The 26,565-nt window shown below is 44.4% G+C and overlaps 1 protein-coding gene and 1 long non-coding RNA gene across 2 annotated transcripts in view; one reads left to right on the top strand and one right to left on the bottom strand.

The window, feature by feature from the left end:
- LOC142664118 (uncharacterized) overlaps positions 1 to 1,473 on the bottom strand; it is a 73,534-nt gene extending 72,061 nt beyond the window's left edge. The window contains exon 1 of the long non-coding RNA XR_012851203.1: positions 327 to 1,473. This is a non-coding gene — a long non-coding RNA (uncharacterized LOC142664118). The remainder of the gene's footprint in view (positions 1 to 326) is intronic.
- Positions 556 to 25,892, top strand: CNNM1 (cyclin and CBS domain divalent metal cation transport mediator 1). Its single transcript, XM_075843079.1, has 12 exons — positions 556 to 2,100; positions 8,896 to 9,039; positions 11,009 to 11,149; positions 11,940 to 12,109; positions 12,231 to 12,330; positions 12,773 to 12,820; positions 14,383 to 14,445; positions 17,120 to 17,283; positions 20,336 to 20,519; positions 22,077 to 22,184; positions 23,032 to 23,139; positions 25,256 to 25,892. Exons 1-12 carry the CDS (start codon positions 717 to 719, stop codon positions 25,330 to 25,332), a joined length of 2,691 nt encoding a protein of 896 aa, XP_075699194.1. The 5' UTR covers positions 556 to 716; the 3' UTR covers positions 25,333 to 25,892.
- The last annotated feature ends 673 nt before the right edge of the window (positions 25,893 to 26,565 follow it).

The following is a 26,565-nucleotide window of genomic DNA, read 5'->3' on the forward strand; positions in this document are numbered from 1 at the left end:
CAGAAAAAGTGGCTGGAGACGGTTTTTAGTTCACAACTTTTATTTACTGGTGAATTTATGGAAAACACTCTTCAATGCAAATTTTGTTTCCCCAAGCAACCAATCACAGTGCAGCTTTAATTTATCCAGCACATGTAAGCTGAGATCTGATAGGTTGCTATTTGCTGGCAGAATCTGCGCGGCTTCTGTCAGGATTTAGGGGCAGAATTCACTCCTATATCCTTAGGGAATACTGAACCTGTAAACATGGCCTTATTGTTCTTTGCCAAATACAGCTCAATTATCTAAAACAATTATTACCTATTATTATACCTATGTGACCTTACCTCAAAATTGTACACTGCCCCCCATTTTTTACAGAAAGTTTCCAACCTCCATCACCTCACCTCTCCCACCGTTATTCGCCGTTCACTAATCACGTGTCACTATTTGGCCAATCATAAAGTTACATGACTTGTACCCGCTCTCCCCCGCGCAGGCAGCGCCCTCAGTCCTGTCAGATTGTGACGTCATCCATAATCTTCCCAACATTTATTCCATTCCAGCTTTTCTCCACACACACAGGTGACGTCTCCTGTGGGTGTGCTGTCACGTCAACAATCACGTGTTATTACACTGACCAATCCAAGGAGCAATGAGGGTCATGTGATAAGCAACCGCTTCCCCGCGCAGTCAGCGCCCCCTTTCCCCTGTCAGAGCAGTGAGGAGGGCTCAGGATGGCGGAGGCGGCCGCTCCCGGTGCCGTCCTCCTCTTCCTCATCTCCCTGTCTCCACGACCCGCGTCTTCCTGGCTACTCGGTCTCCGCCCGGAGGACACTGTGGGCGGTCGTGTGTCCCTTGAAGGAGGCACTCTAAGGGCGGCGGAGGGGACCCGCTTCACCCTGCGCCTCTTCTTCCAGCCCCCGCTATCGGCCCAGCAACTGCAGCATCAGCAGCCGAACCCCGCCGGTAATGGCTCCAGCCCTCCTCCCAGACTGGTGTTCATCGAAGAGCCGAGGGCAGGAGGTGACCCGTGTCTGGACGAGGGAGCCTGGGCTTCGGACGTGGAGGTGCTCGGCCCTCTGCAGCCCTCCCCTCACGGAAGCTCGGCCCTTGTTGAAGTCAGAGTCCGGGAACTGCGGAAAGGGGAGCGGGGCAAGTTCTTCTCCCTGTGCGCTTTTGACGGGCGGCACTGGGAGCATCATGGAGGAGAGCACTTCGTTCTGGAGGTCCGGGAAGCTGCCGAGGCGATGTCGGCCTGGCTGCGGGCGCTGGTGGCGCTGCTGCTGCTCGCCATGTCTGCGCTCTTCAGCGGCCTCCGCCTCAGCTTGCTCTCGCTGGACCCGGTGGAGCTACGGGTTCTGCAGAACAGCGGTTCCCCAGCGGAGAAGGAGCATGCCTGGAGGGTGCAGTCGGTCCGGGCCCGGGGCTCGTACCTCCTGTGTACCCTGCTGCTGGGCAACGCTCTGGCTAACGCCTCCCTGGCCGGCTGGCTGTGCTCGTCCCTCCCCGCGGAGCCCTGGCTGGCAGTGCTGCTGTGCACCGGCTGCGTCTTTCTATGCGGGGACGTGGCGCCCTACTCTGTGTGTTCCCGGCACGGCCTGGCCATCGCTTCCCGCACCCTGTGGCTCACCCGCCTGCTCATGGCAGTCACCTTCCCGGTATCCTACCCACTGAGCCGCCTGCTGGACTGGGCCCTTCCCCAGGAGATCAGCACTTTCTACACTCGGGAGAAGCTGCTGGAGATGCTGCGGGCGGCCGATCCCTACAACGACCTGGTGAAGGAAGAACTGAACATCATCCAGGGCGCCCTGGAGCTCCGCACCAAGGCAGTGGAGGACGTGCTCACCCCGCTGGGGGACTGCTTCATGCTGCGCTCCGACGCCGTGCTCGACTTCAGCACCATGTCAGAGATCCTGCGCAGCGGCTACACCCGCATCCCCGTCTACGAGGGCGACGACCGGGTCAACATCGTGGATATACTGTTCGTCAAGGACCTGGCCTTCGTGGACCCGGACGACTGCACCCCGCTGCAGACCGTCACCCGCTTCTACCACCGCCCGCTGCACTGCGTCTTCAATGACACCCGACTGGACGCGGTGCTGGAGGAATTCAAGAAGGGTGAGAGCACAACGTCTCCCATCCCCGGTCTCGCGCAACCCGCATCTGCCATCCCCAGCCCATATCCCAGTCATCAGCATCACCCAGCTGTGCCTTCACATCACCGGCCTGCGGCAGTACCCCCGACCCCTGTGTATTCCTATATCATATCAGCTGTGGACTCAACATGGAGCGTTCCCTCCATCCCTCCCTGCTACTTCATATTCATCCAGCATCTGTAATCCTCCTCACTACAATCCTCATCATCCCACAGCTCCTGCATCCTGCTACTATCCCCCAGCCTGTATCCTCCTCACTACAATCCTCATCATCCCACAGCTCCTGCATCCTGCTACTATCCCCCAGCCTGTATCCTCCTCACTACAATCCTCATCATCCCACAGCTCCTGCATCCTGCTACTATCCCCCAGCCTGTATCCTCCTCACTACAATCCTCATCATCCCACAGCTCCTGCATCCTGCTACTATCCCCCAGCCTGTATCCTCACTACAATCCTCATCATCCCACAGCTCCTGCATCCTGTTACTATCCCCCAACCTGTATCCTCCTCCACTACAATCCTCAGCATCCCCTAGAACCTGCATCTTACTACATCACATATCTACTATCCCCTAGCATCTATCATCCTCACTACAATCCTCATCATCCCACAGCTCCTGCATCCTGTTACTATCCCCCAACCTGTATCCTCCACTACAATCCTCAGCATCCCCTAGAACCTGCATCTTACTACATCACATATCTACTATCCCCTAGCATCTATCATCCTCACTACAATCCTCATCATCCCACAGCTCCTGCATCTTACTATATCACAAATCTATTAACCCCATCCACAGCCTGTATCCTCCTCGCTACATCCCTATGCATCCTACTACATCACATCTCTAGTATTCCCCACTCTGTATCCTCCTCACTACAATCCTCAGAATCCCACAGCTCGTGCATCCTGCTACATCACACATCTATTATCCACCAGCCTGTATCCTCCTCCCTACAATCCTCATCATCCCACAGCTCCTGCATCCTGCTACTATCCCCCAGCCTGTATCCTCACTACAATCCTCATCATCCCACAGCTCCTGCATTTTACTACATCACATATCTACTATCCCCCAGTATGTATCATCCTCGCTACAATCCTCAGCATTCACAGCTTCTGCATCCTGCTACATCACATATCTATTATCCTCACTGCAATCCTCAGCGTCCCCAGCTCCTGCTGCTATCCCCCAGCTTGTATCATCCTCACTACAATCCTCATCATCCCACAGCTCCGGCATCCTGCTACATCACATATCTACTATCCCCCAGCATGTATCATCCCCAGCTCCGGCATCCTGCTGCATCACATATCTAGTATCCTCACTACAATCCTCAGCATCCCCAGCTCCTGCTGCTATCCCCCAGCATGTATCATCCCCAGCTGCGGCATCCTGCTACATCACATATCTAGTATCCCCCATCCCTGGAGTGTATCCTCCTTCTCAGTACAATCCTCAGCATCCGCCAGCTGCTGCTTCTCTACATTTTCTCCTAAATTATTATTAATCAGCTCCTGCTACATTATCTGCTGCACCATTTCCTGCAACCCCTGATTCATCCGGAATTATTATTATTAACCAGCTCAACATCGCTGCTCATCTCCCCTCCCAGGCTGTCTCCTGAATCTCACTTCCCTGCATCTTCCTCTATTATCCCCGCTGTTAATCCTATAGGTTTTTATTATTATGGAATACTTTTATACTGTTATTATGGCTAATAGGACCTCACTGATCTCTACTTTCATCCTGCTGTAATGTAGATATTTTCCTCCCATGTCACCGGCTTGTATCTTCATTGCCAGACTAAAATTATTGTCCTCACTCATCTACTGCACCATCATCCACCATCACTAGTACTTCTTGTATTCTTCTAGTCAGAGGCAAAGCTAAAGGCTCATGGGCCCTGGGGCAATAATTCAGATTGGGCCCCCCTACCCCTCCCTAACACCACCAGACCCCAGCGAGCACCTATGCACAGCCCCCATGGAGGCCCCCACAGTATAATGCCCCCCCCCATAGCTGCCCCCACACAGTATAATGCTCCACATAGCTGCCCCCCCCGCAGTATAATGCTCCACATAGCTGCCCCCCCACAGTATAATGCCCCCATAGTGCTCCCCACACAGTATAATGCTCTCCATAGCTGCCCCTCATACAGTATAATGCCCCCCATATCAGGTCCCCATACAGTATAATACTCCCCCCATATCAGGTCCCCATACAGTATAATGCCCCCCTCACATCAGCCCCCCCATACAGTATAATTCCCCCCCATATGAGCTCCCCAGACAGTATAATTCCCCCCATATGTGCATAATAGAAAAAAAATACATTTACTTACCTATCCCCGATCCCACGCCAGGCGGTCTGTGCTGACGTCACTACATCGCGCTTGTCAGCGCCGAGCTGCTAGTGGTTTAGGGCACAGTGAATGCTAGAGCAAGGAGCCGTCAGCTCCTTGCTCCAGCATTGAATTCAACAGGAACGGGGACCTCGGTGAGTGACTCGCGACCACCCGGAGGTCTTCACATGATCCCCCAGGGGGTCGTGACCCACGGTTTGTAATGTATTGTATTTTGCGGTGTATTAAATCATTAGCGCGCTGTGTGGCAACGGGGGCCCCTATAGCTACGCCACTGCTTGTAGTATTATCCTATTATTAGTGTTATTGCCTCACATCACAGACCTGTCATCTCCTCACTGCGATCATCACACAGCGTCTGCGTCTTATTACATTGCATATCTAGTATGTGAAATATAGTGATTACAACAAAATCTAATGTCTCCAGATGTGTCCGATCCACTGCGGATAATCCGGCCTCCACTAAACCTTTACCATTAGTCCCAGAATAGAGAGAATCCGTGTGGAAATAAATGTTCAGAGTAAATGCAATAAATCACAAATTCTTCACCCACTTTTAATCCGCAGCAACATGAGAGCCATTCACGTGTTATCCTGCAAATAAGCGCTGCCGCCGCATTAACTGTATCCCTTATCAATGGCCGCAGCACCTCTTTACTACGGTCCCCAGCATCACCAGTCCCCGGCAACGGGACATTATAATCTGCATCCATTATCATCACTTAGCCCAGACTTAGCCCGTTCTACTTTAGGACTGAGCCTATTTTGGCCTTCATGACTGCAGAATTTTTTGCATCGCCGCATTCTGAGAGCCATAACTTTTTTATTTACCTCTTTCGCACAATAATATCACATTTCATGTCTTTGTCGCTGCATTCCAACATTCATAGCTTGTTCCGTCGATGTAGCCATATGAGGGCTTGTTTTCTGCAGGACAAGTCATATCTTGTAATAGAACCATTTTGGAGTACATATAATTAATTACAGATTAACTTTTATTATATTTTGTAAGGGGGAATTAAAAAAAAAAGCAATCCCGATGTTGTTTTAATGCGTTTGGTTGTTTTTTTTACGCTGTTTACCGTGCGGTTTAAATAATGTTAATAACTTCATTATACAGGTCGTTACAATTTCGGCGATGCCATACATGTGTGTTTATTTATTTTTTTTACACTTTTGCAAAATCAAACCACTATTTTTGGAATAAATGTAATTTCGTTTTTTTAATGTGAACACTTTTTTTCATTAACGTTATTAAGCTTTATTTAATTTATTTTTTAGTTGTACTAGAGGACTTTACAATGCAATCATTTGATCGCTGATATAATGCTTTGCTATACTTGGTATACCAAAAACACGGCCTAATAGGCATTCAGCTATGGCAGGCCCGGGGATCCTTGACAGGGGCGTTGACGGGTGACAGAGAGCCCGCTCCTCCCGTCTAACCACCTAAATGCCTAAGTCGATATTGAATGCCGCATTTAAGGGTTTAAACAAATTGGATCGGAGGTAACTCAGATCCCGGCCATTGCAATGGAATGTGGGCAATATATTACAGCCAGCACCCGCTGCGGATGGCGCGGGCACAGCTTCTGGAATGTCTTTGCAGTTATGTCCAAAAGCTGGAAGGGGTTAAAGAGGATCTGGCAGGTATTTATGCTGCGCTGTCTGAGGACAGACATGCTGATTTCAACGGTCTGTAAGGGCCAGTTCACACTTTTTTTGACGCGGAAAGCGCCTTAAAAAAACGGCCGAAAATGCCTCCTAAAAAGAAGCGACATGACCTATCTTGAGGCATTTTCACCTCAAAAACCACATTGAAATCAATGGGAGACGGAAATAAACGCGTTTTGCCGCAATTTTTTTTGTGCGTTTTTCAGCAAAAAAAACTTGCGGTTACTCCTTCTTTCTGTTGAAGAGATAGCTAAAACCAAAAAAAAGTCTAAAAAAAACCGCGTAACAAAAACGTGTAAAAAAAAAATGCGTCAAAAACCGCATGTGGTGCAAAACCACTTAAAAAACCTGGAGCTGATTTTTCCAGGCAGAGTTTTGTGCCTGCAAAAAACTCTGTGTGAACAGACCCTAACCTTAGTAATGTTTAGTAGTTCTGGAGAGTTTACATGTTATATTTGCAGCGTGCGTCATATAATATGCATGATAATCACGCTCCCTCTGCCCCCCCCCCCCCCCTCTAAGTGACAGGCTGTTGACATCAGCGTGCCGGCCATTACTTTTTGCTGCTCTCAGACAGGCCGGCATAAATACCTGCCAGATTTGCTTTCAGCACCTAAACATATCAATATTGGTGAATAGTAAATGACATTTTAACATCCAGCGCAAGGCAAACAAAATTTTGTTACGCAGCAAAAAGGTCCTAGATCCACGTTACATAAACTCCTAGTCCTCAGAACTCTGACGGAAATGGTGTCCTTTGTAACCCATATCCATCCCACTTCAGCTTCTATCTCCACTGGGAATGTAAAAGCTAAACTCTGGTTGCTGTGGACCCTTCTTCTGTGAGACGGCTTTGATTTATGATTTATGACCTGACAAAAAAAAATCAAAATTGTTACAGAGGAATATAAAAAATACCTAATTTAAAAAAAAAAAGTAAAAGTTGTGAGTTCCTATGTATTCTTCACACCCTTTGCTATGAAACCTATAAATAAGGTCCGGTCAAACCAATTAACATTAGAAGTCACACAATGAGTTGAATAAGGCCACCCTGCGAGTAAATAGAGGCTCATGATGTCCGTAGAAATACACCTGTTCTGAACGCCCCCTCGAGTCTGCAACGTGAGGACCAAGGAGCTTTCCAAACAGGTCAGAGACAAAGTTGTGAGGTAAAGATCAGGGCTGGGTTAGAAAAAAAAAATATCAATAACTTTGAACATCCTATGGAGCACAATTAAATCCTTTATAACAAAATGGAAACAAAATAGCACAACAGCAAACCTGATAAGGAGAAGGCCGCCCACCAAACCTGATAAGGAGAAGGCCGCCCACCAAACCTGATAAGGAGAAGGCCGCCCACCAAACCTGATAAGGAGAAGGCCGCCCACCAAACCTGATAAGGAGAAGGCCGCCCACCAAACCTAATAAGGAGAAGGCCGCCCACCAAACCTAATAAGGAGAAGGCCGCCCACCAAACCTAATAAGGAGAAGGCAGCCCACCAAACCTAATAAGGAGAAGGCCGCCCACCAAACCTGATAAGGAGAAGGCCGCCCACCAAACCTGATAAGGAGAAGGCCGCCCACCAAACCTGATAAGGAGAAGGCCGCCCACCAAACCTGATAAGGAGAAGGCCGCCCACCAAACCTAATAAGGAGAAGGCAGCCCACCAAACCTAATAAGGAGAAGGCCGCCCACCAAACCTGATAAGGAGAAGGCCGCCCACCAAACCTGATAAGGAGAAGGCCGCCCACCAAACCTGATAAGGAGAAGGCCTCCCACCAAACCTGATAAGGAGAAGGCCGCCCACCAAACCTCATAAACCGGGCAAGGAGGGCATTGATCACAGATTCAACAGACACCAATAACACTGAAGGAGCTCCGAAAAGCGAAAATGGAAATATCTTTCCATAGAACCACTATCAGGGCATGTCCACACGTAACGGAATTGCGTATTTTCCATCCGGATGGAAAATATGCCGCAAAGTTAGTGAGATTTAACAAATCTCATCCACACGTGTAAAATTTCCGACCATAAATTGACCTGCGCTGCGTATTTTCCGTACCGCAGCAAGTCAATCCCTACTGCAGAAAGTGGCCTGAATTGCTGCGTTTTTCAGAGGAGACGTCACCATCTCCCAACATTGAGAAAAACGCCGCAAAATCCGCACCATTTTCTGCAGTAAAAACTGCAGGAAATGGTGCGGTGTTTCCTTAGCGGAAATCCTGCTAGTTTCTGTGGAATTGCTGCAGGAATTCCGTTCCGTGTGGACAAGCCCTAAGCTGTACATTTCACAGAGTGCGGCTTTATGGAAAAGTGGCCAGAAAAAAAGCAATTTCTTAAAGAAAAACGTAATGGCAGAGCTCTCAGCGGGATAACGCGCCCGGCCACACGGCAACAATTGTTCAGGGCTGGTCTTAGGAACACGAAAAACCGTCCAAGGTGTTGACTTGGCCTCCAAATTCCCCAGAAAACAATATTCCTATTGACTAGTTATACTGTATATACATTGAGTGTAGGAGAGAAGCAACAGACAAATAACCTAACTTGCGATTTCTTTGGTTTATTTCATTCTGCAGTTTCTCCCATAGGATCCGTGATATAAAAGCATTGTTGACAGAGGTTTTGTATCGGGTGTTACAGTGTAACAGTTTATATTTTCCTGTTGTAGACAAAAAGTTGCTTGACTGCCGTTTTACTTTTTGATTGTCACAGGTAAATCTCACCTGGCCATAGTACAGCGGGTCAATAACGAAGGAGAAGGTGATCCGTTCTATGAGGTGATGGGAATCGTTACACTGGAGGATATCATAGAAGAGATCATAAAGTCAGAGATCCTGGACGAGACCGATCTCTACAGTACGTATTACATTTACCGTTTGCTACAGATTTTGCTGTATTTTCTGATATCTGTTCACAAAGGAGAACACAATAAAGACTTGTCTGTGTTTGTCCAAAATGTTTCCAATTATGTGCATAGTTTTTTTTATTTTAACAAACAGAAAAATAAGTCTTCATCCATACTAATTAGCCAGCGGCATGCGACCTGCCACCGTATTTAGGAGATATTTTACCTTAGGAGTGATTTAATAAAAGGTTTAAGGGATCATGCCATTTTTCAGATTCATAGGGTGTATAGATTAAGACTGCTAGACCTATTTTTTAGCCATCTTACTACTTTGTTTTAGGCACACCTCGAGTAAAGGATCTGCCAGACACCGCTTCTGTGTCGACGCCCATGGGTATTTAGTCTGCACCTGCTCCTAAGTCTGAGAGAGTGACACGATCTTCTACAGTCAGGCTGGGAGGCTGAGGAGTGGGAGAGCCTATCACAGCCTGGCCAGACTCAGCTAGCTCCCGCCCTCTGTCTATTTATACCTGCATTTCCAGCTCCTCCTTTGCCTGTGATTCTTTTCTGTTTCCTGGCTCTGCTGCTCCTGCCATGATTATTGACCTTGCTTAATTTTTGACCCTGGCTTTACTGACTACGCTCCTGCTCTGCGATTTGTATCTCGTGCACTCTTGGTTTGACTCGGCTCGTTCACTACTCTTGTTGCTCACTGTGTTACCGTGGGCAACTGCCCCATTTCCCTTTTCTTCTGTGTACCCTTGTCTGTCGTGCACTTATTGAGCGTAGGGACCGTCGCCCAGTTGTACGCCGTCGCCTAGGACGGGCCGTTGCAAGTAGGCAGGGACTGAGTGGCGGGTAGATTAGGGCTCACCTGTCTGTCTCCCTACCCCGTCATTACACCTCACTGGTAGACAATATAGCTTAGATCTATCAATGCATACATTGAATGACATGGGGCTCGGGCTGAATATATTTATGAAGCTCATTTTCTGATGTGCGCCTTGGTCCGAAAAAGTGGGCAAGACTTTAAAATCGGTCACTGCGACTCGTTTAGCAAAGTTTTACACCACTTTTCTTATTGCGAACCTTGCAAGCAGTGTCGGAAATGATTGTCACCCTCCATCTACATAGAACATGTGCACGTCCACCTTTCATTGCATCGTAATCTTTGCTGTTATCATTGTACACACAGGACATATCAATAAGGTCTAATTGGACATGTCATCCCATAAGAAAAAGACCCTGGTGGCAGGTGATTGACTCCAAATGGGGTCGTCTTCTACTTCTTTTAGGCCCACTATTGTGGCAGAACCTGGGCCCACTGGAGAATCCTATTGTACGCTGGTGGGTCAGTCTAACCCTGCTTGCAAGAAGTCTGGCCCTGGGGTCTTTCGACCAAAGTTGCACGTTTCTGATCTAGACATTACCTATAAGAGCTTAAAGGGTAACTAAATGTTTCACAAACTTCTCACATGTCATAGTGTCATGTCAAGTTTTGATTGGTGGGGGTCCGAGCACTGAGACCTCCACCAATCGCTAAAACGAAGCGGCAGAAGTGCTCGTGTGAGCGCTGAGCCACTTAGTTTCTGTTCGGCTTTTTCCGTAATCAATGTATCAGAGTATGGGCTCAATAGAAAGTCTATGAGCCCGTACTCCGATACATCGGCTTTCCGGAAAGAGCCGAACAGAAACGAAGCCGCTTCGTTTTAGCGATTGGTGGGGGTCTTGCTGCTCTGACACCCACCAATCAAAACTTCTGACATGTCACTATGACATGTCAGAAGTTTTTTGAATGTTTAGTGATCAGTGAATATCCTCCAGCATTACTTTGCTTTATAAGTAAGTGGATAAATAAATCTCTGTTTCTTCCATCTAAATAAAAATAATAAATCTTGCCCATTGTTTGCTTGAAATGTTTGTATTTTATTTTTGGGTATGAAAATCCGAAATCAATAATTTTACCATCATTTTGTACAGCCGATAACAGAAAGAAGGAAAGGATTCCCCATCGGGAGAGGAAACAACATGACTTTTCCCTATTCAAGCTGTCAGACAGCGAGATGAAGGTAAAGATTTCTCCTCAGCTTCTGCTGGCTACACATCGATTCATGGCAACAGGTTTGTGCAATTGTTGACTTTTCAAATATGAATGCATAGATCTACCTGCAGGATAGCTGCTGTTGACAGATCCCGTATTGGCTTTTTTTTTGTTTTAACACAAACATACATTAAGGCATAGTTTTTTTTTATAATGGAAGTCATTAGCAGACATGTACAGAAAAGCAAATGGCACGGCGCCACATAGTGCAGGTCAATGAGGTTGGGGTGAAATATTGATCGTAGTCTATTATGCTCACCCAGGTAGTGCTTGGATAAGGTGATGAGAAAATCCACAAATGCTGCTGCCAGGATCCAAATCGGTAAACCAAATGGTCACCGCTTGTTAGAATATGGAGAGGCAGTGGGAAAAGGGAGGATCCTGTAAGGCGCTGCTGCGTGGCTGTTAGTAGAATTCAACAATGGTAGACGGCGTGATATGAAGAAATATGTGTTTATTATAAAACAATAATGGCTACGCGTTTCCACGCTATACCAATGGCCTGAAGAAGACGCTGGTACAGCGTTGAAACGCGTAGCCATTATTATTTTATAATATACATATATTTCTTCATATCACTCCGTCTACCATTGTTGAATTCTACCAACAGCCACGCAGCAGCGCCTTACAGGATCCTCCCTTTTCCCACTGCCTCTCCATATTAGCAGACATGTGGAACGGTATAGACCTGCAGTTCCAGACCTTTGCACCCAATTTTTTTTTTAGTGCACTTTTTTTTTTATAATAACATTTTTAGATTATTTTTACTTCATGTAAATGACAAAGATTATCCATAAATGTCCATTTCAGAGATTGAGCCTTTCAAAGCCTCATACCTGTCAGAGAAAATTCTGCTACGGCTGCTAAAACATCCTAATGTGATCCAAGAACTGAAGTTTGATGACAAAAATAAAAGATCTTCAGAACATTTCCTTTACCAACGCAATAAACCAGTGGACTATTTTATTTTAATTCTCCAGGTATCTATAATGTGTCGCTTGTTGGTTTGTTTTTTTTCCGCCCAGGTTACGATTACCTTGTTATGTAACATCTCCAACAGGTGACCAGGTTCCAGAATAAAACCTTTCTTTGTCCTTAAAGGGTAAAGTAGAAGTAGAAGTTGGTAAAGAGGGATTACGATTTGAGAATGGAGCTTTCACATACTACGGGGTTCCTGCTATAGTGACCACTGTGTCCTCTGGTAAGGATTTTTGTTATATTTTTTAATTTGTGGCTTTAATTTACCACTATTAGAATGAAGACGAACTATCAAATAATATTTAGCAGAATTTTTAACTTGGCTATAATAGAAAATTGTTTGGTTTCTTATTCTGTAAATAAATAATTACATTTTTTTTTTTTTTAAATGGAATACCCCTTTAAATCCGCTACTATAGCTTTAAATTTTAATTAGAAGAATTTCCTTACTGGTTACTGTATCACTGCTCGTTCTTCTGCCTTTGGTTTTCTCTGCCGGAAGGAAATTACGAGCTGTCAGACTCACTGGATTATCAGATTCCAAATCTAAAAGTATTTCCAGTTCTATAACTCGTAGAAGTTTATAGAATAAAATCCCTTGAAGCTCCACAAAAGTGGATATTACTGTAGATGACTTTCCTGGTGTTTTTTTTCTTCCTTTGCAGACAATGATGTGAGAAAAGTTGGAAGTTTAGCCGGATCATCCTTTCTCTGTAAGTAGATCTACTCCTAGCAGGTACTTTTTAGGTTCTTTGGCTGGTCTAAGCAAGATACCTCTGCCAGCTGTCATTTATGGGGAACCTGGCAGCAAGTGTTCAATTTGCCCTGAAGAATTACCAGAGGGTAAATGAAGCATTACACAATTTCCATGGAAGTCAATGCGATTTTCCCCTAACAATACAGCTCCTGACCTAGTGCCATGCCGGAAATTATTTTGCAATAACAATACTGGTTCAAGAGAGGCACTAGGAAAAAAGCTGAAGGGGCATATACCTGGCATTGCCCATTATGATGCCATCACATTATCAGGCTCCAGATGTAGCAATCCTTATTTTAAACTTTCTGCGTGATAACTTATTACCTGGACCATTGAAAAAAGTCTAGTTAAAGGGTAACTAAACGTTCGACAAACTTCTGACATGTCAGAAGTTTTGATTGGTGGGGGTCCGAGCACTGAGACCCCCACCAATCGCTAAAACAAAGTAGCAGAAGCGCTCGTGTGAGCGCTCAGCCGCTTCGTGTCTGTTCGGCCTTTTCCGTAAATCAATGTATCGGAGGACGGGCTCAATAGAAAGTCTATGAGCCCGTACTCAGATACTCACACGAGTCAGTGCTCGGACCCCCACCAATCAAAACTTCTGACATATCAGTATGAAAGTTTAGTTAGCCAAAGTTTCTTGCCACTTTTAATGCGTTAAAAATCAAGTTAAAGATGGCTACTTCTGTATGTCCCCAATACCCCCTTGCTGATGTCATCACCTATGACATCATTACACTGGTTATCACACTGAAATTACACGTGACATTACATATCTGGCATTATCACCCAGCATGGAGCCACTAAAGGGAAGGACACCCTACAACTCCAGTACAGGCCACACTTGCTTTTGGGTGCAGCTGCCATGGCACTGCAGTTTGTAGGGCCCTCACTCATTGGTGGTAGTCCCTGCTATTGATGGGCAAATTAAATATATCAAAACGACAGGGAGGAAAAATACTCATGAACGAATTGTTCACCATCTAAAGTCTTTTGTGCAGGGAACATATATATATATAGTTGCAATGATACATAAAGGAACTGCAATACAGATGTGATAATAGGGATGATTCATCAGAGCTAGTGGAAGGGAAAAGTAGAAGAATTACCAATAGTAACCAACTAGGTCGCTGCTTTTATTTCATTATCTAATGAGCAATTGAAAATAAGAGGCACAATCTCATTGGTTGCTGCTCCACTTTTCCCTGTCACTAGTTTTGATAAATCTTCCCCATTGCATTATATTTTTCTTTTGCAGAAACCCCCTGTTGTTGGCACAACCCATTTTCGAGCTTCTGTAACTTTTTTAGGTCTTATTTGAAGTTTTTCTGTTACCTCTTAATATATTGTCGTTGGTGCAGACCAGACCGCACTGAAGATGTTCTTACAATATATTGGTGATTTGCTAAACATTTCCCCCTATGACATTATTTGTAATGTTGTGTGTATTGTATTTACATTTTTTACTCTGTCATCCCTCAAACTCTTCTTTTTCCCAATTTTGCTTTGCCCTCTCAGTACCTGTGTCAGTCTCTCGTACCTTCGCTTTCAGCAGAGGGGAATCTTTGGCTGGCTCCCCAGGTAAACATGCACGGCTGTGATCATATGAGAATGGCTTGTTTTCATATATGTAAATGAATCCTGCATATAGTTCATTCTAATTCACTCTTAATATATGTTGGTGTGTATATGAAAAATATATAAGTCACATATGCATTTCTTTTTAGCATGGTTTTTATACTAAACCTTATTGCCTGTATGTTACAATTCAAGATCTTTTTCAAGATCTCTGGTTGCTGTCACTGAATTGAAACATTCATGTTTACTTCCAGAGGCTGAAAACCTGTCCTGATTATTTCCCCCTGACACAGTGGCACTTCTCATTATAAGAGAGAGCTCTGATGCTCTGTAAGGGTATGTTTACACGGGTCAGATTTGCTGCGGAATATTCAGCAGCAAATCCAACCTAGATATCGCAGGGAAAACGAAAGTCTGCAACAAATCGTGTTTGATTTTGTGCAGATTTTCCAGCGGATTTGCAGCTGCGAAGAAGAGAAAGTAAAAAAAAAAGGACTATTCTAACCTCTCCTGGCGTTCCTATAGTGACACATCAATGCTTCGCCCGTGGGTCTCTCTATAGCCAGAGTACTGGGATGACGTTGCGTCGCATGTGACTGCTGCAGCCTGTGATTGGCTGCAGCGATCACATGGGATGAAATGTCATCCCAGGAGGCTGACAGCAGAGAGACCAGACGGGGGAGCAATGAGGCATCGCTATGGGAATGCTGGGGGAGGTGAGTATGGGCTTTTTTTTTTTACTTGCGATTTTTGCATTTGGAAAATAGTTGGTGTTTGTTGCAGATTTTTACTTTCTCATTGAAATTAATGGGGAAATTTTGCAACAAACACGTAACCATTCTTCAGCATAAATTGTCCTGCTGTGGATTAAAAAATCTGCACAAAATATTTCTGCAGTGTGTGAATGAGATTTCTTACAGCTGCTACTGTAATAAGATGCGGATTTTCCGTCCAAAGGTTCAGCAAATCCGGTCCGTGTGAACATAGCCTATGGATAAAATTCACAGAGGGCAGATTAGTTGCAGAAATGTCATCTTAACAGGGAATGCCGAAATCCATGCACATGCTGCAGAAACAACCCAATTTAGACTATGTTCACACGTAGCGAATCCGGACAGAAAATACACAGTGCGTATTACAGTAGCTGCAAAGTGAATCAGATTTTTCATAAACACACTGCAGAAAATTTCAGGGCAGAAATTTTATCAGCAGCATGTCCATTATGCTGTGGAGTGTTGGCATATTTGTTGCAGACTTTCCCAATTGAGTTAAATGGGGAAGTGAAGTTGTGCAACAAATGTTCCGATTTTTGCTGCAGAACTGAGAATTCGCAGAAAAAATCAAAAAACATTTCCACTTTAAAATAAAAGTCAATACACACCTCCCCCTGGTCTCCCACAGCGACTCCTCACTCCTATCTGGTCGCAGTGCTACCGGCCTTCTGGGATGATGTTTCATTCCATGTGACCGCTGCAGCCAATCACAGGTTGCAATGGTCACATGGGAAAAAACATCATCTTAGGAGGGCGACAGCACAGACACCAGCGGTAGGAGGATTGATGTGTTGCTATGGGAGACCGGGGGGAGGGGAGTATGGACTTTTTTTTTTATCACCTCATTTGGTGTTTGCAGCGGAAAATCTGCACCAAATTAAACATAATTTGATCTGGCTTTCCTGGCCAGAATTCCCTGCAGTATCTGGGTCGGATTTGCTGCGGTGTTTTCCGCAGCAGATTTGATCCATGTGAACGTACGCTTAGGATGCAGTCACACATGGCACAAAAAATCCGCACAAAATCTGCAACAGTAATTCTACGGCGGAATTACTTTTGCAGGTTTTGGGGTGTATTTGCTGCGTATTCGTGTTGCAAATTTTGGTGCAGAATTTCACAAAGCATTTCCACATCTGCCCGGAGGCTGAATCTGTCAGTATTACAGCCTTTTCAGTGTTGAACAATTTGGGGAGTATTTTGCCTTCGAATTATCCCGCGCCCATGTTCCCTCCCAACTCATCTATGCCAGCCCCCTCCGCAGAGGTTCTGTATCTCCCCCAGAGGTTCTGTTTCTCCCCCAGAGGTTCTGTATCTCCCCCAGAGGTTCTGTATCTCCCCCAGAGGTTCTGTATCTCCCCCAGAGGTTCTGTATCTCCCCCAGAGGTTCTGTATCTCCCCCAGAGGTTCTGTATCTCCCCCATAGGTTCTGTATCTCCCCCATAGGTTCTGTATCTCCCCCATAGGTTCTGTTTCTCCCCCAGAGGTTCTGTATCTCCCCCAGAGGTTCTGTATCTCCCCCAGAGGTTCTGTATCTCCCCCAGAGGTTCTGTATCTCCCCCATAGGTTCTGTATCTCCCCCATAGGTTCTGTATCTCCCCCAGAGGTTCTGTATCTCCCCCAGAGGTTCTGTATCTCCCCCAGAGGTTCTGTATCTCCCCCAGAGGTTCTGTATCTCCCCCAGAGGTTCTGTATCTCCCCCAGAGGTTCTGTTTCTCCCCCAGATCAGATTAGTCTGTGCTTAGAAAAGTAAATCATGTTATATTTCACTCTCCTTGACATATTCCATTTTCAAGAAAGAGATCATTCCCTTCTTTTAAAGTAAACCTCCTTTCTTGCTGTCTTCCTTATCCTATTTTCTGTCCAATTTTTCTGCTTTCTTTTCCTCCCTCCCCTGCTCTCCATAGTAAACAGATCCCCTTCTCGCTGCAGTGGTTTGAACCGTTCTGAATCCCCTAACAGAGAACGTAATGATTACGGGGGCAGCAACAACCAGCTAAGCAACAGCAACAACAACCTCTACATACCGGATTACTCCGTCCACATCCTGTGTGATGTCCAGTTCTTAAAGGTAACCCATCAAACATACACCTCGTTCCAAATTATTATGCAAACGTTATTTTTCGCTGATTTTCCCAAATAGTCGATGCAAATGACAGTCAGTATAATCTTCAAGCCATCAACCGTTGGAGTATAATGCGAATTTTATTGAACAAATATCCTAATGATAACAGATTTTTTTTTTTAAAGTAGAAAACTCAAAATGCAAATTATTATGCACAACAGAGATCAAAACATTCTAAAGGTTGTAAAGAGAACTAAAATGGTAATTTGTTGAATTTGCAGCATCAGGAGGTCATATTTACAGAAATCAAAAGCTCTTTCAATAAAAAAAAACTTAACAGGTCAAGTTACATGTTAACATAGGACCCTTCTCTGATATCACCTTCACAATTCTTGCATCCATTGAATTTGTGAGTATTTGGACAGTTTCTGCTTGAATATCTTTGCAGGATGTCAGAATAGCCTCCCAGAGCTTCTGTTTTGATGTGAACTGCCTCCCACCCTCATAGATATTTTGCTTGAGGATGCTCCAAAGGTTCTCAATAGGGTTGAGGTCAGGGGAACATGGGGGCCACACCATGAGTTTCTCTCCTTTTATGCCCATAGCAGCCAATGACACAGAGGTATTATTTGCAGCATGAGATGGTGCATTGTCATGCATGAAGGTAATTTTGCTACGGAAGGCACGGTTCTTCTTTTTGTACCACGGAAAAAAGTGGTCAGTCATAAACTCTACGTACTTTAAGAGGGCATTTTCACACAGTCAGGGACCCTAAAGGGGCCTACCAGCTACAAATCTTTTCACAGTATGATGATCACGCCTAAGTTTTCTTGAAATATCCAATGTTTTCATACCTTGTCCAAGGTATTGCACTATTTCACGCTTTTCGGCAGCAAAAAGATCCTTTTTCTTTCCCATATTGCTTGAAACCTGTGGCCTGCTTAATAATGTGGAACGTCCTTCTTAAAGAGGCTCTGTCCCCAGATTTTGCAACCCCTATCTGCTATTGCAGCAGATCGGCGCTGCAATGTAGATTACAGTAACGTTTTTATTTTTAAAAAACGAGCATTTTTGGCCAAGTTATGACCATTTTTGTATTTATGCAAATGAGGCTTGCAAAAGTCCAAGTGGGCGTGATTAAAGTAAAAGTCCAAGTGGGCGTGTATTATGTGCGTACATCGGGGCGTTTTTACTACTTTTACTAGCTGGGCGTTCTGATGAGAAGTATCATCCACTTCTCTTCAGAACGCCCAGCTTCTGGCAGTGCAGACACACAGCGTGTTCTCGAGAGATCACGCTGTGACGTCACTCACTTCCTGCCCCAGGTCCTGCATCGTGTCAGACGAGCGAGGACACCGGCACCAGAGGCTACAGTTGATTCTGCAGCAGCATCAGCGTTTGCAGGTAAGTAGCTACATCGACTTACCTGCAAACGCCGATGCTGCTGAAGAATCAACTGTAGCCTCTGGTGCCGATGTGTCCTCGCTCGTCCGACACGATGCAGGACCTGTGAGTGACGACACAGCGTGATCTCTCGAGAACACGCTGTGTCTGCACTGCCAGAAGCTGGGCGTTCTGAAGAGAAGTGGTTGACACTTCTCATCAGAACGCCCAGCTAGTAAAAGTAGTAAAAACGCCCCGATGTACGCACATAATACACGCCCACTTGGACTTTTACTTTTAAACACGCCCACTTGGACTTTTGCAAGCCTCATTTGCATAAATACAAAAATGGTCATAACTTGGCCAAAAATGCTCGTTTTAAAAAAAATAAAAATGTTACTCTTATCTACATTGCAGCGCCGATCTGCTGCAATAGCAGATAGGGGCTGCAAAATCTGGTGACAGAGCCTCTTTAAGTAGTTTTCCTTTGATTGGGCACACCTGGCAAACTAATTATCACAGGTGTCTGAGATTGATTACATTGATCCAAAGAGCCCTAAGACACAATACCATCCATGAGTTTAATTGAAAAACTAATAATTATATGTTTATGACACTTAAATCCAATGTGCATAATAATTTGGAACACGGTATAAATGTAGGTAATGTACGATGGTTGACATTTATGAGAATGTTTGCTTGATTAAGTACCTTTTACCTTCATGCAGTACAACTAATATCACTATATTGCGGCGTCGTACTAGAACCAAGCACATATTCCACTTTCTGCTAGAATCAGGAATGGGTATGCGACTGTTGTTCATTTGGTTTCATTTTTTATGTGTTTTCTTTTAGTCAAAGCCAAAATTGAATCTTAAAGTAAAAAAAAACCAAAAGTATGTCTTATTTGTCTCGTGTGAGCACTCAGCCGCTTCGTGTCTGTTCGGCTTTTACCGGAAAGCCGATGTATCGGAGTATGGGCTCATAGACTTTCTATTGAGCCCGTACTCCGATACATTTATTTCCGGAAAAAGCCGAACAGGCACAAAGCGGCTGAGCGCTCACACGAATGCTACAGCTGCTTCGTTCTAGCGATTGGTGGGGGTCTCCGTGTTCGGACCCCCACCAATCCAAACTTATGACATGTCAGAAGTTTGTCAAACGTTTAGCTACAATTTAAAAAAAACACAGATTTGCTCTGAAACCGCCACATGTAAACATACCCGTAGAACTCCATTTGAAATAAAAAAAGTGCATAAAAATTATTCTTGTTCTTCAGCATGTACAACAGATTTAAGTAAAAAGAATGTCTCTTATTGAGCGACAAGGGGTCAAAAGAACATCTGAACAGCATTACAATACATATCCATGCCGTTTGTACTGGAGACGTCTTGTCTGTTGTGCCTTGATAGTAAGGCCCCCATACACACGACCGTAGTTTTCATCCGTAATTACGGATGAAATTGCGGACCCATTCATTTCTATTGGTCACGGACACCTTTCCGTATATTTACGGAAATTATCCCCAAAATATACAACTTGTCCTATTCTTGCCCACAATTGCAGACGGCTACGGATGTGTATCCGTAGCCGTCGGAACCGTATTTGCGGACAGTAAAAAACCTTTCCAGTCGTGTGCATGAGGACTAAGACTGCTCTATTTTTCTCCCAATAGATTACAAGGCAGCAGTATCAAAATGCATTGGCTGCCAGTCGCATGGACAGTTCTCCGCAGTCCCCAGAAATAGAAGTATTCAGTGATGGGGATTCCACAAAAGTTACAAAGCATCACAGAGTATCTGAATCTCCAAAAGATGACACCGTGACCACATTAGTGAGTGACAGAATTTGCAACTTAGGTAAAATCATTTTTATTGCATAAGAATTTTATTTTATTTGTTTCATATTAAAGGGGGTTTTGAACGAATATTAAAAGATACAAGGAGCACTAAGACTAAATAAAATACACATAACAGAGAGCAGCCATAAGGAATGGGGACCAGTAAGAGAGCAGCCATAAGGAATGGGGACCAGTAAGAGAGCAGCCATAAGGAATGGGGACCAGTAAGAGAGCAGCCATAAGGAATGGGGACCAGTAAGAGAGCAGCCATAAGGAATGGGGACCAGTAAGAGAGCAGCCATAAGGAATGGGGACCAGTAAGAGAGCAGATGTGGGTCAACGCAGTCTCTGCAGCCACCGCTCCTATCCGTGCATCATTCATAGCTGCTCTCAGCTGCAAAAATCGGCACGGGTCAGATTTGCTGCGTATTATTTCCGCAGCAAATCCACAGGAAAATATACAGGGGCAAATCTGCACCAAATTGTACGGATTTTGGTGCGGATTTGACACTGAATTCTCCTGCGGGTTTCCTAAGGAGCAAAATAAAATATTCATTCATTTAAAATGCGCTCTTAATGGATTTGCTGCGCATCCGCAACACTACATCACCTGCAGATTTGATTGCAGATGTTTTCTTTCCTATTGAAGTCAATTCAGAAAGTCTGAAATAAATCCGTGTTCAATCCACGATAGAACTTCACTCGCTGCACATTTAAAAATCCGCAGCATGTGGATGAGATTTAACACTTGCCTGCTACTGGTTTCACCCGCTGATGATTTCACCCACGCAAATCGGCAGGTAAAATCTGTGGACTTACCCTTACGCTTAACGCTCGTTCCAGATCATTGGCCCATGTAAACATGGCAGCGATCAGAAGGCGAACGAGCAAACACGCCTTTGTCTGCTGATCGCATCTTTCATACCGCCATAAATGGTTGTTTGTCGGCAGCACATGACAACAGTGGATGTGCTATCAACAATATGAAAAGTGTATGGGGACGAATGATCGTATTAACGATCGTATAGCCACGATCATTGCTCCAGCAAAGGAGCGCCGGTTGATATGTTATTAACGTCGAACTGCGCTCGTTACCAGGCAGGCGTCTACCCGTGTAAAACCACACAAAGCGTTCAGCTGTAATCTGTGAGAGAACCCGGCTGCAAGAGTCCAATTCCCCTTCAGCACCCCCACAGGGGAAATGAGGATTTGCACGGCTGCCATTGAAATCAATTGGCTGTCCACGTAATACACAGACGTGCTGGATCCTCCAAAGTAAGAGACACCTTGTGGCCGCGCCCGGTGCTGGCTAATAGTTGAGGGTCCTGAATTACGTAATAGGGCATATGAAAAGGATTTTTAAAACCATACAACCCATTTAAAGTTGATTTGTAAGACATTGTATCATTGTGGCTAGAATGACCTGCATTAGTCCTCCCCTTCTGATTGGCTTCACTTTACAGTTACCAGTCGGGACCTAGGATAGAATTCCTAAATAAAAATCATGTAAATAAATCCTTTTTTTTTTTTTTCATGTGTCGGTACTTGGAGAGTGTAATTTGTCTTCTCTCATCAGCCGGCAGCAGATCAAGTGTTTTGAAAAGTCCAAATGATTCTGTGTTCTTACATATGGAAGATATCCCTCAAATAAGGGAAGAGCTGGCAGACGTTTACAACTGCACAGGTAGGTTTCTAGAAATATTGTCACTTGGCCCAAATGTAACAATTTTTTGTTAATGATCTAAATAAATAAACAACCTTGTATTAGGACATATGAATGTCAAAGGGGGGGAACTTAGATCATCATTAATCCCTATGGTGATTTAATTACCGTTAGAAGAAACGCGAGTCGTCCAGGTGTTGCGGCTGTGATATTCCGCCTTATTACAGCCATGTGAAATGATATAACAGTGCAAATAAAAAAATCATAATAGATATAAAAAATAAAAAAAAAACAGACCCATAGTTACAGGATTTTTCCATTATTGCTTTTCACCGGTGAGGTCCAATAAAACTAAAGCTATTTATTTCACTGGGCTTCCAAAATCTATTTCTAAAGGCCCTTTTACAGAGGCCAATGATCGGGAAAACAAGCATTCATATGATGGCTCGTTCCCAATCATTGTCCTATGTAAACAAGGCAACGATCAGCCGACGAGCGAGCAAAAGCTCGTTCATCGGCTGATCGTATTGTTTATGCAGGAAAAAATATGATCGTCTGCAGCAAATCTCCCAGTGTAAACAGAGACGTGCTGCCGACATGATGGAAATGCACAGGGACGAGCGATCGTAGTAACAATCACTCGTCCCCATACATGACCGATCATCTCTCCTTGTGAAAGGCGCAAACAAGCACCGATCAGCAAGCTGTCTCGTTGATCGACACTCATTGTTACGGTCTACATTGGCCAGTGTAAAAGGACCCGAACTCTACGTCATACACTTTGTTAACGAGTTGTCAATATGAGAAAGTTGATCTTTTCAGCAAACAGAGATTTCACAAGAATAATTGTGCACGTGTTTCATGACAGATCCGGAGTCCTGCAGTATCACCGTGGAAATAGAGCAAAGCGGCGGCGAGATGATCACATTAAACAGCGGAGACGAGACACTTGGCAAGAAGTTATTGAGAACACTGAGTATGTCTTTCATATATTTTGTGACTGATCTAAGAGGTTTTACATTTAAGGGGGTTGGACACTTTAGGAAAACTATCAGGAGTGCATTCTAAACCGCATTTTAGTAAACGTACCATTGACTTTATATGCAGTTCAGCGCCGTTTTCTTGGGTTTATTAGCCACGTCCCCATGTTATTACAGCTGTATCTTCCTTCTGCTACTATGCGTTTTGTGCTCGCAAAAGTTCAATGTGACATCTGTATATGGTGCGTGGCCGCGTGATTTTCACGCAGCCAGCATCATTATGACACTCCCTTTTTATGTGACGACACAGTAAAGAAGGAGGGGATTTTACGTTTCCCTTCTGTTCTTTACCAGCTGTAGCGCGAATCACGCGCGTCACCCGGAAGTGCTTTCGTGTGCCGAGCGAGATTTGCATGCACCCATTGACATCAATGGGTGAGTGCTGCGCGAAACACGGGAAAGTATAGGACACGTCGTGAGTTTTACGCAGCGCACATACGCTGCGTGAAAATCACGGACTGTCTGAACGGCCCCATTCACTAACATAGGTCCGTGCGACGTGCGTGAAAATCACACACATAGCACAGACGTATAACACGTTCGTGTGAATAAGGCCTTAATAAGACTTGTCGCCTCTGCAGGTTGAACCTTTTTTTCTCCAGACGGAGGGAGTGTCCCCTTGTTTTTTGAGGGGGTTTTACATGGAACAGGATTTCACCATATTTTTTGTATGGGCCATTCATATATTTATATAAGTTAATCATGTCCCCCCTTAGTCGTCTCTTTTCAAGACTAAATAGGTTTAATTCTTTTAATCTTTCCTCATAACTTAGATTCTCCATGCCGCTTATTAGCTTCGTCGCTCTTCTTTGTATTTTTTCCAACTCCAGGACATCCTTTACCATTTTATTGCATGATCCCCACATAATAGGAGATTAATAGTTTGGTTCATTTAAGTTGCTTATTCATACCATGGATTTTGTTATTATTAAACATGGATAATCCCTTTAAGAGCAGTACTGTATCTGATTGTATATACTTATCCCTAAGGTTCCTAATATACACTGTTCAACCCTAACATTAAAACCAGTGAACGGGAAAAACAAAACAACTGGAGTGAATAACATTGGTGATCTAGTTACAAGGGGGGAGTATATTAGGCAGCAAGTAAACGGTCAGTTCTTGAAGTTGATGTGTTGGAAGCAGGAAAAATGGGTAAGTGTAAGGATCTGAGCGACTATGGCAAGGGCCAAATTGTGATGGTCAGAGACCTGAACTCTAAAAATGCTAATTTTAATATCAGGCAGGAAAGGATTATACAGTAATTTTGACATGGAATTTCAAAGTAAGTACACCAGCCTCATCAGGTCTAAGAGATCTATTTAATAATGTATGTAGTTTGTATTGTGAAATCTGGTGACAGGTTCTCTTGGAGTCAGTTCACATGCAGAATTTGCTTGGCAGGTCCTGACTCAAACTCGCCGGGGAATTATTCCTGCCGTCGGCAGGAAGATTCCTCCTCGCATTCACTTCAATGGTAGGTTCGGGCAGAATCCACGCAAAGATCAGGCAGGACGCTTCTTTTGTCTACTAGCTGAAAAAATCTAGTGGGAAAAAGAAGAATCCGACATCCATTGAAATTAATGGCCTTAAAGTATGAAGTGTAAATATATTTTAGCTTTGTTATTTTTCACTTTTTCTATATTTTATAACAGATAAACTTTTATCACAGAACGATGCCCGCAGTGGCCCCCAGTAGTGTGCAGGAACCTGGAGATACTGGTTTACACAGGGAAGTGAAAACCCCAGGCTCTAGGGACTAACATGGGTGGAGCAAAACAATATTACAGCAAAGCTGAAACATCAATGTTGTGTGTTTACAGCTTTAAATGTTCACATAAAAAATCAGCCTGAGGACGCGCTCATAGACTTTCTATGTGAGCCCGTCGTTCGGCATACGAGCATTGCCGAACACAGCCCAAGAGGCAGAAGCACTCGGGTGAGCGCTTATGCCTGTTCTTTATAGCGATCAGTGGGGGGTCTCGCCAACCGGACCCTCACCGATCAAAAGTTTCCTAAAACAACAGTTAGTGTGTTTTTGTTTTTTTGCAGGTGGCAAAACAAGAAAAAAATCCAGAGATGCAGAGAAAAGTCCCGAAGAAAGTTCAGTTTTGCACCTCATGACCTAATGAAGGCAAATCCATGTAAAAAGACAAATGTGATCGCGGGATTATTGATGGGCGTTTCACAAGTTCCTCTTCTCTTCTGCTCTACACAAGCCGCCTGTTTGCCATGCCTATGCACTTTTCTTTTTCTGAACACACCTTTTCTACACGTACTTGAAGATGCAGAATGGAATGAAACAAAGATTATGAAATGCAAACTTAGCACATATATTGCAAATTCATGACTTATCTCAATGTATAGTGTCCTCTAAGTAATACTAATATTGACCTGTTTATTTTTTTTTAAGTCAAGTCTATGGGGGCAATGACTGCCTAAAAATCTTTTTTGGTTCCCAGGAAAACAGGTTTGTAGAGGTCCTGGGCAGAAAAGAGTCCTGGTTTTACCTTCTACAGTATTTCCAGCTTTTTAGTGAATGACATTAAGTAATTCTACTTGTGTATAGGTTCAGACAGCACCAGATACGTGGAAGGGTGAGGTTTTGCACGGATAGGGGCCCAACCCAAACATAAATCTAGAAGAGTATCCGGCACACCAATTTTGAAACAAAGGTATTTTTTATTTTGTTTTTAATGCCAGTGGCAGAGTGCGACGTTTCGGTCTAAGTGACCTTCATCAGGCACTGAGCCGTGCTGGGAAACTGAATAGACGAGCGCTAGTGGTGCTGATAGCGGCTGGCGCTCGTCTATTCAGTTTCCCAGCACGGCTCAGTGCCTGATGAAGGTCACTTAGACCGAAACGTCGCACTCTGCCACTGGCATTAAAAACAAAATAAAAGATACCTTTGTTTCAAAATTGGCGTGCCGGATACGCTTTTATAATTAAGTAATTCTATGTCACATGTGATTTACTAAAAACAAAAAAGCAAATCGATTTCCTAGGCTGAGTTCACATGTAATGCAAAGAGTGAGATCCGCGTCAAATCGACAACAAAATGTACTCACCCTTACAGCTCCGTGCAGGGACCGTATATTTAGTGCCAAGGATGGGATCAGATCTCAAGCTTGTCACTGAATATCCAACTTCTGCACGGAGCCATACAATATTCTTGCAAATAAACCGTTAAATACATCAGTAATTGGAAACCTTTCTAGGCACAAATCTCCCCCATAGACCAACTGAGAAAATAGAAAGGTCTCCATTAGTATTGCTTATATGGGGGAGATATTGATGACAAGTCTTCTTTTAATAATGATTGTTGGTGCCATGCACAAATGGTCATGTAGGAAGTCTTTCTA

This window comes from Rhinoderma darwinii, chromosome 11 (assembly GCF_050947455.1).
Source record: "Rhinoderma darwinii isolate aRhiDar2 chromosome 11, aRhiDar2.hap1, whole genome shotgun sequence".
Lineage (NCBI taxonomy): Eukaryota > Metazoa > Chordata > Amphibia > Anura > Rhinodermatidae > Rhinoderma > Rhinoderma darwinii.